Source organism: Erythrolamprus reginae, chromosome 3 (assembly GCF_031021105.1).
Source record: "Erythrolamprus reginae isolate rEryReg1 chromosome 3, rEryReg1.hap1, whole genome shotgun sequence".
In the NCBI taxonomy this organism is placed as follows: domain Eukaryota; kingdom Metazoa; phylum Chordata; class Lepidosauria; order Squamata; family Dipsadidae; genus Erythrolamprus; species Erythrolamprus reginae.
The window spans coordinates 103,149,605-103,162,750 of record NC_091952.1 but is presented as its reverse complement, the minus strand read 5'-3'; the positions used below and the strand labels follow the sequence as shown (position 1 = coordinate 103,162,750).

The 13,146-nt window shown below is 40.9% G+C and overlaps 1 protein-coding gene across 1 annotated transcript in view; it reads right to left on the bottom strand.

Moving 5' to 3' along the window:
• The window catches only part of HMCN1 (hemicentin 1), a 254,348-nt gene extending 241,898 nt beyond the window's left edge, over window positions 1-12,450 (bottom strand). Inside the window, exon 1 of the mRNA XM_070749005.1 lies at window positions 12,159-12,450. Coding sequence (XP_070605106.1) covers window positions 12,159-12,450 — 292 coding nt within the window. The remainder of the gene's footprint in view (window positions 1-12,158) is intronic.
• Window positions 12,451-13,146: the final 696 nt, after the last annotated feature.

The following is a 13,146-nucleotide window of genomic DNA, read 5'->3' as shown; positions in this document are numbered from 1 at the left end:
AGAGGTCATTAAAATCATATGTACCACATGGACAATTATATTTCAAACTTGCATTTGAATCCTTGACTCCAGAACCCAAACATCTGGATGCAGTTCACTAAATATCCACAAATATTTTGATTCTACCACTGGAGGAACAAAAGCAAGCAATTTGGTGTCACTTCTGTCGGGTAGTGTTAGAGGCAAAAGCAAAGGAAATCAAATATGATTTAATTTCTGCAACAGCTACAATCAAAGAACTTGCTAAATGTGTGCAAAGACAAAGGAGAATATAGGATAGGATGGGATGGGATGGAATAGAATAGAATAGAATAGAATAGAATTTTATTGGCAAAGTGTGATTGGACACACAAGGAATTTGTCTTGGTGCATATGCTCTCAGCAATGGCTGAGCAATATCAAGCAAATAATTCAATGCAGAGGTGGGTTCCTACCGGTTCAGACCGGTTCTATAGAACTGGTAATGGGAATTTCCCTCTGCTTACCAAATCGGCAGTGATCGCCAGCTGGACACCTTCCAAACTGTCTCTCTCAACAGCCGGCATCTTGTTTTTTTGCTTCTGTGCATGTGCAGAAGCTGGGTTTTAAGCATTGCACATATGCACACACACATGTATGGTCCATGAGAAAGCAAATGGGCAGTGAGAAGTCAGAACCCACTCCTGAACCAAAGGACTTACCTTAGCATATACTTTAATTGGGTTTTGGGAATACCAGTTAAAATTTAACTGAATCCTAACCATACCATTTCATTTCACTATTTGAAAGCACTGCAATAATGTTAACCAAGAAGCAATTTAGTATAATGTCCTCATAATCATTAAGAAACTGCAAGCTGGATCACAAATGAAGATTCATTAATGGGTGGTTATCAGAGGTGGGCTGTTAAGGTGGAACGGTGACATGTGCTTGTGACTCTGAGTGCTAGCAGAGTCCAGCGCAATTACACTACTGCACCAGAGCAGGTAGCAAAATCGCTCATGGACATGCAGGTGAACCCATGAGCACATCTGCATGTCTGTGAGTGATTTTGCTACCTGCCCAGGTGCAGTAGCATAATTGTGCTGGACTCCGTTGGCACTCAGAGCCACGGGATTGAGCACACATCTTAGTTCACTTCACTATGAGCTGTACATCCACACTTGTATGGAGGCAACTAGGAGTAGTTTATGAAGCAGCTACAAATGCTTGGGAAAAAAACATTGTTGCTTTAAGGTGTTTTTTTTTGTGCACTCCCTTATAGGGAAACACTGCTTTTGAAACAGTATTTGTAAATTACCATAGGTAAGAACATTCTGATTCTTTGCAAAACCAACATGTTTTAGGAGGATTCCAATCAACTTGAGTCATTAAGAATTAACTAAACCAAGTGAGACAAACTGAGATAATAACATGGACATGCAAAAAAAAATTAAGAAAAGAAAGGAAAAGAAAGGAAAGGAAAGGCCATTATCTGTTTGTAAATTAAATTACTTTTATCTCTCTGTATTCCAAATTGCAAAACAAGAAAGCATCTCATTTCTCCCTGAATGACTTTTTTCTTTCTTCTTTTCTAAAAATAATTATTAGTAAAAACAATCAGGCCAATCCAGCTAAACTTAACTGACTGGGGTTTTTTTTAAGTGTTCTTTTGCAAAACCAATTTTCAGCATTCCATTGTATAGCCTAAGAGAATGCAGGAAATGTTTCAATAATATTCAGCTTCCCTTGAGATATTGCAGTTCATGAAAACTAACTAGTGGTCCAGGTTTTAAAAATTACAATGGGCTTCCTGCTTACATTTAACCCTCTCTATGCTCCCACACTAAGCTCTCTCTATGCCCAACACTAATTTAAACAATATGACTGTAGTCTGCATTCCAGTTGCAGATCTTCTTCTGCCTTAAGCAGAAGTGAGAACTGAAGATGGGGAGAGAAAAATGTTGTCCAAGCAGTTTTTCATCATAGAATCTAAGGCTCAGTGGGATTTAGCAGATTCTGACCATTCTGGAGAACCCATAGTGCAAATTTTGAGTAATTCAGAGAACTTCTGTCCGGCCCCACCCACCCCCATCCCATATCCCAGCTGATCAGGAGGAGATGGGGATTTTTATTTATTTATTATTTATTATTTATTTATTAGATTTGTATGCTGCCCCTCTCCGTAGACTCGGGGCGGCTCACAACAATAACAAGAACAATGTAAGAACAAATCTAATAATTTAAAAAACGCTAAAAACCGCATTATTAAAAGCAAACATACACACAAACATACCATGTATAACTATATAGGTCCGGGGGAGATGTCTCAGTTCCCCCATGCCTGATGGCAGAGATGGGTCTTAAGAACTTTACGAAAGGCAAGGAGGGTGGGGGCAGTTCTAATCTCCGGGGGGAGCTGGTTCCAGAGGGTCGGGGCCGCCACAGAGAAGGCTCTTCTCCTGGGTCCCACCAAACGACATTGTTTAGTCGACGGGACCCAGAGAAGGCCAACTCTGTGGGACCTAACCGGTTGCTGGGATTCGTGCAGCAGAAGGTGGTCCCGGAGGTATTCTGGTCCGGTTGTTTTGCAGTAACCTTCCCCTGGAGTGGGGAGGGAATGGAGATTTTGCAGTAACCTTCCCCTGCCACATCCCCAAACCATGCCCACCAATCCATGCCACGCCCACAGAACTGGTAGGAAAAAAACTGAATCCCAATACTGCACATGATTTTTACTTTTGTTGCAACTGGGCCTGCCATACCTGGATTTTTAAAATCCATATGAAGTCAGCAAAGAGAATAGAAAATTCTTAACTCTTTCCAGTGATCATCTGGATTTCTGCAACCCAAATGAGTCATCCTTTATACATAGACCCAAGGTCATATAACTCATTCAAATACATACTCAGAATCTCTTCCACATAAAGGCTACTTTTACTATTTCTTAAGTTATATTGTTATTAAAGTGTGCACAGTGCATTGTATCTATGTTTTTGTTTTTTTCATTCAGAATTTTTAGGTGCTTTAAATACTGAATTGTTCTCCTCTGTGCATAGGTTTGAATAATCTAAATTAAAAATAATTATTTTAAAACAATCCATATCATAGCTAAAATTATTATAGATAAATCAACCATTTTTCTGTACAGAGGGCTATATACTGAGTTAATGTCCATCTTTGCAATCAATGTAGTCTTAATAAGAAATTATGAAAATGCAATAAAGTTTAGCTTGCATAGATTGACACATTTTGCATTTTGGAACTCTGGATGGAAAGTATGAATGTAAGTATAGTTTTGGAGAGTATTTAATGAGCTGCTACCGTGTTTCCCCGATAGTAAGGCAGTGTCTTACTATCTTTTTACCCCCAAAAGCCCCACTGTGTCTTACTTTGGGGGTATGTCTTATATTGTCCTGGGCAATTTTTTAATTTCTTATTTTAAAATATGTAATAAATAAAATCTAGAAGTGGCAGAAGCGCGGGTGAGTGGAGGCGGGCAGGAAAGGCACGAACCGAGGGTTTTAAGCAGAAGGCGGGGGCGGTTCAAGCAGCGTTCCGCCGTCGCCGCCGCTCCTGCGTCTTTCGCAGAAGTTCTTGAATGGTGGCGGCGGCCCTTGATCGCAGCCGATGAGGATCGGCTTTCTTCGCTTCTCCTGCTGCTTCCTTTGCTTTTCCGCTGCTGACTAAGGCGACGCCGGCCGGGCAATTGGAAGGTACCCGATAGCCCTTTTGGTCGCCTTTCCCGGCGGGGAGAGCAAAGGCGGCGGCGGGAGTAGTGGAGGCGAGGCGGAGAAGAAAGAAGCGGCGGATAGCTGGCGAGGCGCCGGCTAGAGGGCTGGACCCCGCCGCCGCCTTTGCCTCTTGCCCGGCAGGAAAGGCGACGAAAGGGGCTATCGGGTCCCTTCCAATTGCCCGGCTGGCGTCGCCTTAGTCAGCAGCGGAAAAGCAAAGGAAGCAGCAGGAGAAGCGAAGAAAGCCGAACCTCATCGGCTGCGATCAAGGGCCGCCACCATCATTCAAGAATTTCGCTTCTCCTGCTGCTTCCTTTGCTTTTCCGCTGCTGACTAAGGCGACGCCGGCCGGGCAATTGGAAGGGACCCGATAGCCCCTTTCGTCGCCTTTCCCGGCGGCAAAGCGGCGGGGTCCAGCCCTCTAGTCGGCGCCTCGCCAGCTATCCGCCGCTTCTTTCTTCTCCGCCTTCTCCGCCTCGCCTCCACTACTCCCGCCGTCGCCTTTGCTCTTCCCGCCGGGCAAGAGGCTGGGCGAGCAGGCCGAGGTGCTGGAACTGGGGGTGCCTGTCCTTGGCATGAACGGCGGGCAGGTGGCGCTCGGCACCCGGAATCCCGTCTTCTCGCCACCGCCCGAGCTCCCTCCGGAGCCTGCTGCCGCCGCCGCGCTTCCTCTGCCGGCCGAGGAGTCCTTATCCGCGCCGCGAACTGCTCCGACGCCTCCCTCGCTTTTAGTACCGTGTTTCCTCGAAAGTAAGACATATGTCTTACTTTCGGGGTATGGCTTATATTAGCCAACCCCCCTGAAACCCCCCATATGTCTTACAATCGGGGGGGTCTTACTATCGGGGAAACACGGTATTACAGCTTTTGTTGACCAACTAGCAGAATATAGCTTTAAGTTATAAATAAATAAATATAAGGAAGAAAACTGGAATGGAGGCCAAGGTAGAAGTGCCAGTTCAAACTATTGCCTTTCCATTCTTAAAGCACAGGGCCAATTGCGAATGTTGCCTGGATAAGATGCTTTAAAATGTGGTTTTCAATGTGGCGCCTTCTTAAATAAAAAGAAACTCTATTTTTCCTTCCTGTTTTCCATCTTTTCAAAACTCTGTGTAAAAGTAGAATCAGACATAATTTCTATAGCCCATCTTCTTTGAGCAGTGTATGATTGGGAAATAATTTTGTGCAAGTGTCAAGCTAACGTTCAAAGTGAATCCCAATGATCAAATTCATTCCTGTAAGAATCCTCATGGGCTGCCTTTAAAGACCATCTGAAAGGTGCAGTTTGTTCAAAATGCAGTAGTTTAAACAATGTTAGGCACTTATCACTGTGTCCGGTTGTCACCACAGCTACAGGAGCTGTACTGACTGTCAGTTGGATTACAGATGCAATTCAAGGTGCTGGTTGTTACCTTTAAAGCCCTTCGAGGAGTAGCACCTGATTATCTGAGGGAGCCATTCCTCTTCCATTGTTTTTGGCTGTCTGGAATGTTCAGAGAGAGTGGGCACATTCTAATTTCCTTTTTACTAAAACTTGACATTTTGTGGGACTTTGTGTGCTTTTGTGTTGTGGTTCCCATGCTCTAGGACAGCATCTTCCACATATACAGACACCAACTCTCCTGGGCTTCTAAAAATCCCTTAAAATATTGTTTTGATCCCAGAACTGGAGTTAATAACTTTCAGGGAGGACGTGCTGTTTGACTTGCTGTTTTGTGTCTGGTCAGTTTTATCCATAATTGATATATCTTAGTGTTAGATTTTGAAAACCAGATGTGAATCTATTAGAGTGGGTAGCTATAATCAATTTAATTAAATTCCAAATGAATTGGGATAAACCTGGATGATTGAGAAGCTCCATAGAAATTTAATGAAATCATCAACCACATTATCCTCATATATCCAGGACATATACAGAATCAACTTAAACCATTTGGTTAAAGAATCATTAGTGCTGGGTTGAGCAAAGACCATGTTCTGTCGCGCTCTCTGGTAGAATCCTCCCAAAAATTCACAGGTACAAATTTCAGACACATACACATTTGAAAATTCAAAACAATGTTCTTTATAATGAAAATTCACTTAAACCAAGCCCTCTTTTGATATAGCAAAGAGCACTGTCTCCAAACAAACTGGTAATTTGTACAAGTCCCTTATCATTTCTGTGATACTTAGCTTGCAGCTGTGAGGCAATTCACAGTCCTTCTTCTTTCACAAAGTGAAACACACTTTGCCCTGGTTTAGTTTCAAAGCAGGGAAAAATCAGCACACAAAAGGTCAAAGTCAGTAAAGCAGTCACGAAACACAATGATCAGATAATCTTCCACAATGGCCAAACCCACAGGCTGCTCTTTATAGCAGCCTCACTAATTACCACAGCCCCACCCAACCACAAGTGGCCTCATTTTCTTTGATAATAATCTCTCAGTTGTTGTTGCCTATGCATCGCTCTCTGATGCGTGGCTGTATCATTAACTCTTGTTGTGAATCCAAGGAGGAGCTAGATAATTGATCTCCTTCTGAGCTGTCTGCCACAAAAAGATTATTTTATTTTATTTTTCTTCTGAGTATCTGCAGAAGCCGAGTTTCTGGCACTGCATACGGTCACCATCTTGTTTTTGCTTTTTTTTAAAAAAATATTTTTTTATTTTTTAAAAAAGAATTTTTTTCTGAGCATGTGCAGAAGCTCAGTTTCTGGCATTGGAGAAGAAGCACTATTACTTGCACTATTCAGAATTCCCTGATTATTCTTCCCTCTCTTCCTTTCCTAACACAAGGTATAGTGTCAGAAAGAGATGATACAGGTAACAAGTAATACAGAAGAATCAACGCATTACTCAGTTTTCCAAAACAGCAAATTCAGTGTCATCTACTACTACTTCACCTTCTGCTCTATTACCCAGCTCTTGGCATTCTTACATAACAAGAACATCAAATCTGGAGTGGAGGGGTTGAGCATTTGCTCACTCATGAATGCTAAATTCTTCCAGGAACTGTAATTGAGAGTTCTAACTTTTTTTAAACATTAGGAATAGTCATGTCCAAACAGAAGATTTCATACAAATCTTGGCAATCTTTAGTGTTATTTTTTGGGTCAGCTATGGGGTATATCCAGAGGTGGGCTACTAAGATGGAAAAGTGACGTGGCTCTGAGTGGTAGCAGAGTCCAGTGCAATTTTGCTACTGCACCTGGGCAGGTAATAAAACTGCACACGGAAACGCAAGTGTGTCCATTTATTTATTTATTTATTTATTTATTAGATTTGTATGCCGCCCCTTTCCGTAGAGTCATGTCCATGTTTCAACACAGGTGTTTTTGTTTCCGTGTACAGGGAATACTCTGAAAAATGTGTAAAAGAGTCATGGGGGGCTTCTCTAGTGAACGATATCCTATTTCTCTTAAAAGTAGTCATTCTGATTTGCATTGGTATAGACACTATACATAAACATTGGCATATGCATACTTTACACAATTCTCTACACTCTTCTCTCTCTTTTTTGCTTAAGCTTTACCTAATATTAAGAACTATATTTTTTCATCTCATTTCAGCTTTCCAAGGACTTCCAGAAAGAGTACCAGCACTAGGTTAAAGAGTCTGTCACTCTAAGATGCTCTTAAATAAGCAATTGGTTTAAAATATTATTTGGTAAAGCAACTGTTCTGTCTGGGTTTTCACAGACCTCCACACCCACTGAAAAATAGCCAGACACTCTGGTAAAATCCAAAAGTAATTTATAGCAGGAAAAAATAAGCACAAAGGAAAACCTGTCTTCACAGCAGACAGGTTACAATACTTTACAACAGGGTCCTGATGTCCAGTCAATTCCAAAAGCTTCTTGCTGGCACACACCCCCAAGGTTTCAAGAGTCCAAGGCACAAACCAGGATTGTAGCCACCAAAGTTCACAAACAGGTCTCACGAATCTCCAAGATAAAACTCCACAAGCCAGGAAGGGTGGGGCCGCCTTTTATCCTTTCCCAAGCACCACACCCAAACCCAGCTGCGACCCCTAATGCTGGAAATATCTGGCCAATTGCGTTCTTCTCTCGTTAGCTCTCCTCTGTCGCATATCTATGAAGTCACTAGCATCTTCCCCCAGGGAATCCAGGCTGCTTGCTGGGGAGAGCTCCCCCTGGTGGAACTCTGGCTGTCCTTCATCTTCAGCCTGGGATTCAGCTTCTTCATCAGTCTGCCCCTCCTGGTCCTCAGCCTCTGAGCCGGACACCGACAGCAAATCAGCCATTCCCGGAGGGGTCCCAGGCTGAACCACAACAGCAACCAACATTTAAGACATTATCCAAAAGAGCAAATGAAAAATGCCCCTCTGTTACACTGAATAATATTTACTCATTTGTAGCCCTTCAGATGTACAAAATGATATATCTTCCAAACTCTTAACCAGTTTGGTTTTTGGAACTTATACGAGATCTGTGGAAGATGTATCGCAAGAAGCTATGATAAAGACTTTGTTGCTTACTTGTTAGATTGCTTTTTTTCCTACCTCTTTATTTCTCCAATAAATGGAAAATAGTGCCTCCCAGTCTAATAAGAGCTTAACTCTATGCAAAGGCCTTCCTGGCCACAGCTATGAGTGTGAATACAAGATCACTCAACTGTGCATCCCTGTCAAAGGGATCAAGGTGGTCACCATTCAGAACTAAAGATGGAATGCTTCCAGATGTTGGTAGCCCAGTTGACCACTCTATCCTATGAAAGTTAAGCTTCAATTTACATCCAGAAATCTCCAAATACTGAGACAAGACCTGGAAGGCATCACCTGATTAGTTTGGGGTTAAAATGTACAGCTGGGTATCATCAGCATGCCAAAGATGTTTGACCCCAATGACCTCATTCAGTGGCCTCCTATAAACAGGAAATGTGAATGCATTGAGCCCTGATGTACCCCACAAGTCATTTGTCTTCCTCCCACCCTTCTTCCTCCCCTTCTAATACTGAGTAAACTGAGAAACAGTTTAAAGAGATAGAGTATTAGAGGTTTTCTCCAGTTACAAAATCTAGATCCTGAGCAAGTAATGAACCAATTATAATCAACCTGATTAAACAATAATTCCAAACAGGAAATTCCAACTACTGCCACCAGCTGTCAATTAACTTTACATTGGCTTGAAAGCTCAGGAGTAAGATGCAACTTTGTCCAAGACCAAATCTATATAGGACTCAACCCAAATTAAAATGAAAATGTGCAGAACCCCAGCTTACACAGGATGTCCTAACAAATATTGCCAATATCAGAACATGCTGAGGAGGTTCAAGTAACACCAAAGCCTTCTTTCAACAATCAGGCTTTCAGCATTTGAGCTCAATCAACATATGTTCCCAATATTTCCCCTCATGAATATGTCTCCTTCAAACCCAAAGCACTGGCTCCCTGCCACTTTCAAAGCCTTGATTGAAAAAGGCTTAGGAATTGACCTCTAGGCCAGTAGCTGGGGAATTCTAGGACTTGAGGTCCAGACATCTTGAAGTTGACAAGGTTGAGAAACGTTCTGGCTGGGGAATTCTGGGAGTTGAAGACCACATCTCTTAAAGGTGCCAAGGTTGAGAAACCATTGCTCCAGGGTCTTTCCCCAACTATCTCTGTCCTGATTCCAACAAATTCCTCAGTTCATATTTTTGCATCAACTAAACACTTCTTCTCTCAGCTAAATTTTTCTAGCCTTGCATCGTCTGTTTCTGAATTGCTTGAAGAAAGAACTAGCAAATAGATCTGGAGATTCTCTTGCTAGAATTTTCTGTACAGCAAGAGAGAAATTTCATGAAATTCCAAAGCTCTTACATTAAAATCCATTAATTTTCTAGTGAAAAATTCAAATTTCAGCTATCTTAATATACAAGATTCAATGTCTTGTATAATTATCTCATTAAAATTGTCCAAATCACATTAAAAATGTTTTTTAACTGTATTTTTAAATTTCTGGCACATGGAATATTTTATGGAGGGAGTATTATAATATTATAATATCTGATGTCAAATGTTCTACCCATTTGCTAGAATTTGGATCAGGATATGTCAAATTTCCCCCCTCAAGGATCACCTGTTTCTAAATTCAGGAATTCCGATATTCTGTAGTCACTACAGAAAGGCTTTGTGTTAGTGGTCTGAGTAAAATATTGCCTGTTTGCATAAACACACACCACTAACAATCAGTCTCAATTTTTGAAACAGTCGTGCAAGTCACCAAAGGGAATTGTTAGATGCTCAGAGAAGTAGACTTTCATGAGCGCTAACACATCTTGTAAAGTATCTTTCTTATGTTCTCCAGAGCCCTTATAAATAATATCTATAAAAATTCCTTTTCTCTTTATTGTCTAGTTCCTAATTCCAGGAATTATTTATTTCCAGGACAACATTAACAACAACAAAAAAACCACCCTCAATACATACTGTGAGTGGCATTCAACAGTTTTTCTTTGACTTTTTTAAAAAGAAAAGTTGGAGGAAGAAGAGCAATTGTTGCTTTTTAATTTTTGGTTGTGATGGAAATACTTCCTTTGCTGGCACATTTAACAACTTGAACAACTTACAAGGAATGCCTTTGCCCTTACTGATTTACCAGACCTTTCTTTAAAATAATATTAAGAGCTCTTACCTTTCTAATGACATTTATGTTTATACATAAAGAAACATGATCACGTAGCTCCTTGACAAAGTAGTAAATTTTTAAAAATTCAATGTCTTTAACAAAAGGGAGCAAGAGTTATCATCTAGGGGCACATCTTCAATAAAAGTAGCGTTTACATTTCTGACCAAAGCTTTTTAGTAATTCTTTCCGTATCTAAAAGTGGAAAAATTCTAACAATCATTGTTTTGAAAAATCACACAACAAACTAGCTTATAGTTAAGGTGTCTTAAATTGTGTTTGTGTTTCAGCACCTAAGAAGATCTGAGGCTCTGTCACCTAAATACTGTCAGTTGCTCAAACTGAAATCAATTTAACTCATCCAATTTAACCCCTTCCAAACCCATCACTAGCAATCTGGAAGAAAGTTGAATAAAATACCACTATGGGACTCAAATGCTAGACCTTTGGGCCCTCTGCTGGTACACACTGCACTGCAGTGGCAGTTTCTCTCAAATATGTTGGTGCCTTATATGAACAAAAGAGAAAACAAAAGAAAGGAAATGAATTCTTATTCTGAGGAGAAAACTCTAGGCCATCTAGTGAAAAATAGCTTTAACTTACATCCCTGTTATCTTATGAATTATACTAACAATTTCACCATTCAATGGCTACTTTTTCCTTAAAGAGCAAATAGAGTCATAGCTGAAAAGCAATATATTTTATCATTCCCACAACTCAAACAAATTCCAGATGGCTTCAGTGTAGAATAGTTCAGGACATAGAAGTAGCTGGAAGTTCAGATTTGTGTTTGTGTGTGTGTTTGTAGTGGTTTGTGTACTTTTATTGCCCTATGTCCCAGCCTAGGACAATCTGCATTCTTTTTCTTTGAAGGATTATCCAAAGATGTTTGTCAAAAGAAAAGAAAGTCTAAAGAAAGATATAGAAAACAGATGCTATGGAGTGGAAGAGAAAACAGTAAGAATGCACCAACAGCAGTGTGTAGAAGGAAAGCAAGGAGGACAATGAAGAGAGAGCTGAAGCACCAGTCATAAAATTTGATTTTATCCCAAGAACTTTTCATGGGAAATAACAATGAGTTTCAGCAGAAGAGTGTTAAAGGTCATGCTTATGGAGAATATATAAAACATTTCTGCCTTTTCCAGTCTGGAGCCTTCCAGATGACTAAGTTCCCATGGGCATCAGTTGTTTGGCTGAAGGTGAAGGAAGTTATATTGTAAACCCTCAGTCTGAGAAATACCAGGTAACTGAAGGCTTCTGTATGTAATTCATGGATATTTTTCTGAGGGAAAGGCTTCTAAAAGAAAATATATTTCCTTTACAATAAAAATTCGTAAAACGTTGATTGAAAACATGGCATAGCATGTTTGTATACTGAATATAAGCTGATGTCTAGGAATATTTTCCCCACAGATGCCATTTACAGTTAATAAAACTATGTTCTGGAGTCACAAACTCTGTTTTCAATTCACAATTCATTTCCCAAACAATGCACCTATTTTTGCACATTAATATGTTGCAGAAGCTACATTCTTTTAATTAAGGAAGTCTCTTGAAGTTTCTTCTTGGGGAGCTTCTTTTGAATCACTATTTTATGAATAGAAATAATTCTGTACTGTCTCTATCTTTATAATGTTTATAATGTCTTTTATAGTCTAACACTATTTGAAGACAACTTGTTTTCATACATCCCTGGACCTTTTATTTGTTCCATTACACACATACAAAGAACATCTAATTTTAATCATACACACACACACAAATCTCTGTTATTAAAATAAACTTTTAAAAATCCCCAACTATCTGTACCAGCATGTCTCTGTAACTATTTCCCAATTTTATAGCTTAAAAATACCACCTTACCTGGATCATGGAAGGGAACCAGTGCAAAGTTGTAAAGTGGCCTTTTGGGTCTCTTCAAAGAGGTTTCCAAAATTTTGGAGGCACCTTCAATGACCTGAACTAAGTCATCGTACATTGAGCCAGTCACATCAAAGACAAAAGCCAAGGTCGATGCTCCTTGTGGAATTTCTTCCACTGTGGGCTCAGGTTCTACAACTCCATCTTGGGCACAGATAGGCAAAACAAGGAGGACAAAAAAGAGCGATGCGCAGAATCCTACAGCTCGCAGAGAAACATTGTCATGGAAATCCATGACTTTCCCTCCTTTTTTCTGGTACCTCAGCAACGTGCTCAGCTTCCCACCTCAAGCATCACAAAGGATCCAGTCTGGTTGTGAAGAATGCATTGGATCAATCTTTTTTTCCCCAAAGCAGCAACAGAAGTCCTCCTTCTCCCCACCCTCTTTATTTTCTACCCACCCCCCAAAAAAACTTTACTTTCCACAGATTCAGGAAAGACAGAGAAACCACTTTTGCCTGTTCAAGTTGCCGGTTCTTCTTCCCTTCCCCAGCCTCCGTTTGTAAAAGTTTGGCAGCCTCTCCCTGAGCCAAGAGAGAAGGAGTCCCATTCATATCCCCCACGCAGCTGCTGCTACTTCTGTTGCCACCTCTGGATTCTTTGGCAAGAGGCACAGGCTCTCCAAAATTCGGCTGCTATTGGAAGCCTGTGGCTGCAGCAGTTGCTGCTGTAGACAATGAAGAGTGGATGCTCAGAACAAACTCGCCTTCTCATTGGCCAACCCTGTTTCCCCACCTTTGCCTTTGAGGCGCTCTTTTCGGGGTGATCTCTTTAAAAAGGTATTTAAGGTCCCTGGAGTGCCACAAAAACCACTCAAGGCAAAGACTCTTTGGTAAGCATTCCTAAAAACATAGCAGTAATAAAACAAGGCACATACTTGTCACTCGGTTTGGGAGGAAGTGTCAGTAAGAGGAAGGAGGCACTGCTTCTT